The 4750-nt window shown below is 40.5% G+C and overlaps 1 protein-coding gene across 1 annotated transcript; it reads left to right on the plus strand.

Annotated features, from left to right (window-relative positions):
* Positions 1-2268: 2268 nt before the first annotated feature.
* On the plus strand, positions 2269-3497 carry LOC147464514 (small ribosomal subunit protein eS21). Its single transcript, XM_086509467.1, has 3 exons — positions 2269-2427; positions 3047-3179; positions 3288-3497. The coding sequence occupies exons 1-3, from the start codon at positions 2378-2380 to the stop codon at positions 3348-3350; spliced, it is 246 nt and encodes an 81-aa protein (XP_086365593.1). The 5' UTR covers positions 2269-2377; the 3' UTR covers positions 3351-3497.
* The last annotated feature ends 1253 nt before the right edge of the window (positions 3498-4750 follow it).

Genomic DNA, 4750 nt, shown 5'->3' on the forward strand with positions numbered 1-4750 from the left:
CCCACATCTTTCTACTAAAGTCATCGACTAACAGGAAGAAATAGAAAGATCCACCCAAAGCAAACGTAGACATTTTACCACAAAGATCTGCATGTACCAACTCTAGAGAATGCAGACATATTGCAATATTCCCCCAAGCTCGTATGATGATAGCATATCATCACTAGTTTGGTAACATAACATGACATAAAAGTGTCCTTTGAGGGTTTTGGGAAAAAATTTAATACTCCTTGTATATGTGTGGAGTTTCAAGCATATTTACATTGAAATTGACGCTAAGAACCCATTCAACATGGGAAAATATAAGTATCATGCATATTTCTTGATTCCTAGGTCATAACAAGTTGTCAAAGTTAATGTAGTGCTGCATTTGACTAAAAACTGCATATTTGCACGATCAACCCTATGCTACACCACATAGAGAATTTTTCATGCAACCAATCTATTTTTCTTGTTAACTTCAATGGGTTCCTAATGTATGTATAAGGTTGCTAAAGCCTCACATTTTTCTGATTGTGCATACAATCAAGTACAAAAAAGTTGCATTTTTTTTAGTCTGCATGCCTATCACATCGGTGTTTGCATGACTACACCCATATTCACTCATATATATGTTTTGTATCAATACAACTTGGTAAGTCCCCTCATACTAACATCCACAAAGCATCAAAAACATCCAACCATGTTTTCTTATGAAAAATCTAGCCATAACTACTAAGCCCAAAAATTGCAGGAATGAAAAAATTGGCTTCCACATTTTGGCCATATGTCATTATCTTTGAAAAGTATGTAGTTATAGCCAAATTGGTATTGTATGCTTTTTTTTGGGCCTAAGCTACAAATTGACCATGTTCATTGAAGAAATTGAGCAATATTTGACATGATACATTTCTAAATCAAAATGAGTCCGATTTTTGTAAAATGGATTCCTTTCTCGACTTTGTGTTGTTAGCTATGGGGGTATTAGGTGCCCAAAAACTCGAGAAAGATGCATACATAGTGACGAGTCTATATGTACGATCAAACTTGCCTTTCTATTATATATACATTGCCAAAAGGACCTCAAGGCGAGTAAAGGCCCCCATCTAGCTGGCAGCCACCGACTCGATAGGTGTGTGCCACTTTGCTCGTAGAGCCTCGACGATGTCATGACACATGCTCTTTACTCCCCTCATGTCGCTTAGCTAGGTGCTCTGAGTCTTCTCAGGAAGTGCTGTAAATTGCAACCAGTCTCCCAGGGTGCGAGGTGGACCCTCTGCCATAGGACCCCATGAGACATGGGGTCTACTGCTAACCATGTGACCTTGCTGTGTGCTGACCAAAGGGTTCCATGTAAGAGGAGAGGTTGGCTCATGCGCTCCTCAGTGCATGTGGATTGGTGTTGCTCAAGTCTCCCCCTCAGCTACTAACTTTGATCAAAGTGTAAAATTCATCCATAAATCTACATGGCATGATTTTCATAAATAGGCCATAACTTCAAATACATAGAGTATCCAAGGTCTATGTAAATCTAAGGACCATGCTCATTTTTCATGTAAATAATCATGCCACTTAGGTATCTTTAGTTGTGACTCTTGAATTGATAGAGTGAGAAGCCATGTCCTTAGTAGTATCGGAGTAAGTGTCTACTCCCTCCTCAATGATGGCAAAGAGCTCATCCCCTTGATTGACACTCTCTGCAGTAGAAGCCCGGTTCTCAACATCTCTAACTGATCTTATATTTATTAGCACTCTACCTAACCTAAGGCTAAAAAAGGTTTCAAATTCAAAACTTGAACTGATTGTTAACAAGTTGGCTCAATTGATTGTCAGATCTCTTGTTGTCCACAATAGTTTGCACCTCTAATTTTCTTCAAAGCACTTCTATGCAGTATTTAAGTTCTCTAATTGTACTCTGTGGCTAACCTAATTTTGATAAGGAAATCCTAGATAATGCTTGAAATCTGTAAAAAGGTTTGTAAAGCCTTTGAAACTTTTTTTGCTCGTATCTTGGCCTCTGGTGTATATTTTTGGCCCAAACTTGAGATGGGAGTTGTACTCAAGTAGGTCTACAAGCTTATCAAGTCAATATACCAGTGTGAGGAGAAATCCCAAGATTATGAGAGTTATGCTTTTTTTTTTTTTGGGGCAAAACTCACAATTGTGGACGATTGTATTAGAAAGCCACCAAAAAATTACAAATAAGATTGGTTACATCAAAGAAGTATCTCACTCCTTCGTTCAAGCGGATGCCCTAAGCCACTCATACGAGCTTTGCCTTTTTCCTTATGTTTTACTAAACTCAATTCCTCATGGTTAAACCCTCATTCCTCATCAACTTGAGTGCTTTGCGTCAGCCCTTTCTCTGCGAGGAGGAGCCTGGTATCCAAGCAAAAACATGCAGAACGAGGAGGGAGAGAATGTGGATTTGTACATCCCCCGGAAATGGTGAGCACCGCTTCATTTCCTCGGCTCTGTTTAGGTTTTAGCCATTGCAGACATAGTGAGACAGAGCAAGGTGCTCCACCTTCGTTTTCTTTGCTTGTTTTTTATCTGCGAACAAGTCCAAGCGGCTCTTCGGTGCATGATTGTGCTCTCGAGACTCCATACCCAGCATCTATCGAGAGCTCTGCTAGCGTTTTCTGAGAACAGTAAAGGAGCATGTCGATGATGCGAGCAGTAGGGTGGTTGCTTTTGCTGCTAGGGAAGCCAGAAATCCCTTCTCCTGCTTCATATTGGTTGAGGCCAAGACTATCAATGGCATATATCCTTAGCATGTTCTCTATTGGCTTTTCAAGCAGTAAGCTGATGCTGCATAAAATTGGGTTTGTTGGAGTTGTAGCATTTATGCAAGGTGTAGGCAGATTTGTCGTGTGAGAATCCTGGCAAGTGGTCAGGCCATTCCTTGTGACTTCAGGAAAAATGCTCTGTACCTCATAGGTTCTGGGGGCTCTCTTGCTTTAAATCTTTCTCTGACTCTCTCTCTCATGTATTTTTGCTGTAATTTCCGTAGATTGGTCGGTACTGAAGTCATTCCCAATTTTTGTTTTTCTGATGTTTCTTTCAGCTCGGCTTCGAATCGGTTGATAACTGCGAAGGATCATGCTTCAGTGCAGTTGAACATTGGGCATTTGGATGAAAATGGCCTTTACACTGGCCAATTTACCACATTTGCCTTGTCTGGGTTTGTCCGAGCTCAGGTCAATACATGCATTTACGAATGATTTGTCCTTAATTTTCTGTAGAGTGTTCTGTGTTATTTGCTTTTAAGGAAGCACAAGGTTTAACAGTGGCCATCCTGTTGACAGGGAGATGCGGATAGTGCTTTTGATCGGCTTTGGCAGAAACAGAGGGCAAAAATTGGCCAGTAGCTTTAGTGGGCAAGCTCTTAACTCTTTATCAATGTTTTGTCTCCTTGAGCAAAAGGATTTTAGATTTTAATGACTTTCAAGCTGTGCTTGGAAAGCTCTTACTCTGTGAACAAATTTTGAATTTGATGACTTGTCTCTTCTAGACTCTACTTGTGAGTGAACTTTCTTTAATTCAAAAGGCTTTTTAATTTTGATGACTTAACTGATTGTGCCCTTGCCCCCATTTAGCTGTGTGCACGTTGTTTCTATGTCTTAAGCTTCCACACTCATATTGTTTTTTTGGTGCCCCCATAATTGTCAACAATGTCGGATAAGTTGAGATTATTATTTGATGTTCTCTGTTACAAAGGCTAGGTCTGTAACGCAAATGTACATCCACGACGTTCTGAGGATGTAGTGTCAACATTATCAGGTCCGTGGCATCTCCTTCATGAGGAATCTGCCCAAAGATAAAGAAAATCATTAAGTGGTCAAACCATTGCCATGTCTATTTTTGTTTGATTCATGCAGGCAATCAATCTATTATTTTTAAAGTTGAAGCACACATTCTAGGTTCACCTCCCAGAAAATTCAAACATTGAATTGTTATTGATGGATCGTTTGAATTTGACAAGAAATCTTTGGCGACCCTGATTTTCTTCTTGGATGCAAATCATTGCATGTTCTTATGCACATATTTTGAAAGTAGTCTTGTTTTTGAATGGCAATAATGCTTTTTCAGTTTGTGGACATCATTATCTCGATTATTGTAGAGAATGTTGATACTACAGCTCATGTGGACCGTTTTAAAACTCAAGCAAACGTTAAGAAAAGCGAGAATGACCAATACAAGTGAAACCTCCGGGATTGCCAGCCAAGCTTGCTGTCTAGGCTCTGCCAAAGCGTGCATGAGCGAACGTAGTGTGCCATGGTTGCCGAATGGCTTGGCGTTCAAGGTGCATGCATAGGTGATTGAAGCTTAGAAATGCCTTCACTTTGCAAGTGCTATAGACAACCCAAAACTTCTTTGCCATAGTCATGTTGCGGCAAAAAATGCAGTCCAAGAGATGACACTCATCATTGGAAGCTCATGAACGAATTTAAATCCGAGTGACGTACATCCATTGAAGACTCGAGCGAAAGTGACTGCAGTTGGGAAGGTGCCCTCTTGTCACGTCCACCGAAAGCATCTACCAGATCTTACTTGGCAAGCCATTCTTGGGCATACCCTTCTGAAAGTGCATTCTAAGGGGCTTCATCTTAAGAAACCCTCTCTTGGCATTTTGTGGAACCAACTCAGAGCCTCCTTGCCACACCCATATTGGGCACATCCCGCAATGAACATGCTGCAAGTGAAGACATCTGAACAAGAAGCTCATCAACAACTTTTCCTGCTTTTGTGCGGATGCTGCATTTGTCAT

This window comes from Adiantum capillus-veneris, chromosome 1 (assembly GCF_014529385.1).
Source record: "Adiantum capillus-veneris isolate H3 chromosome 1, ASM1452938v2, whole genome shotgun sequence".
Lineage (NCBI taxonomy): Eukaryota > Viridiplantae > Streptophyta > Polypodiopsida > Polypodiales > Pteridaceae > Adiantum > Adiantum capillus-veneris.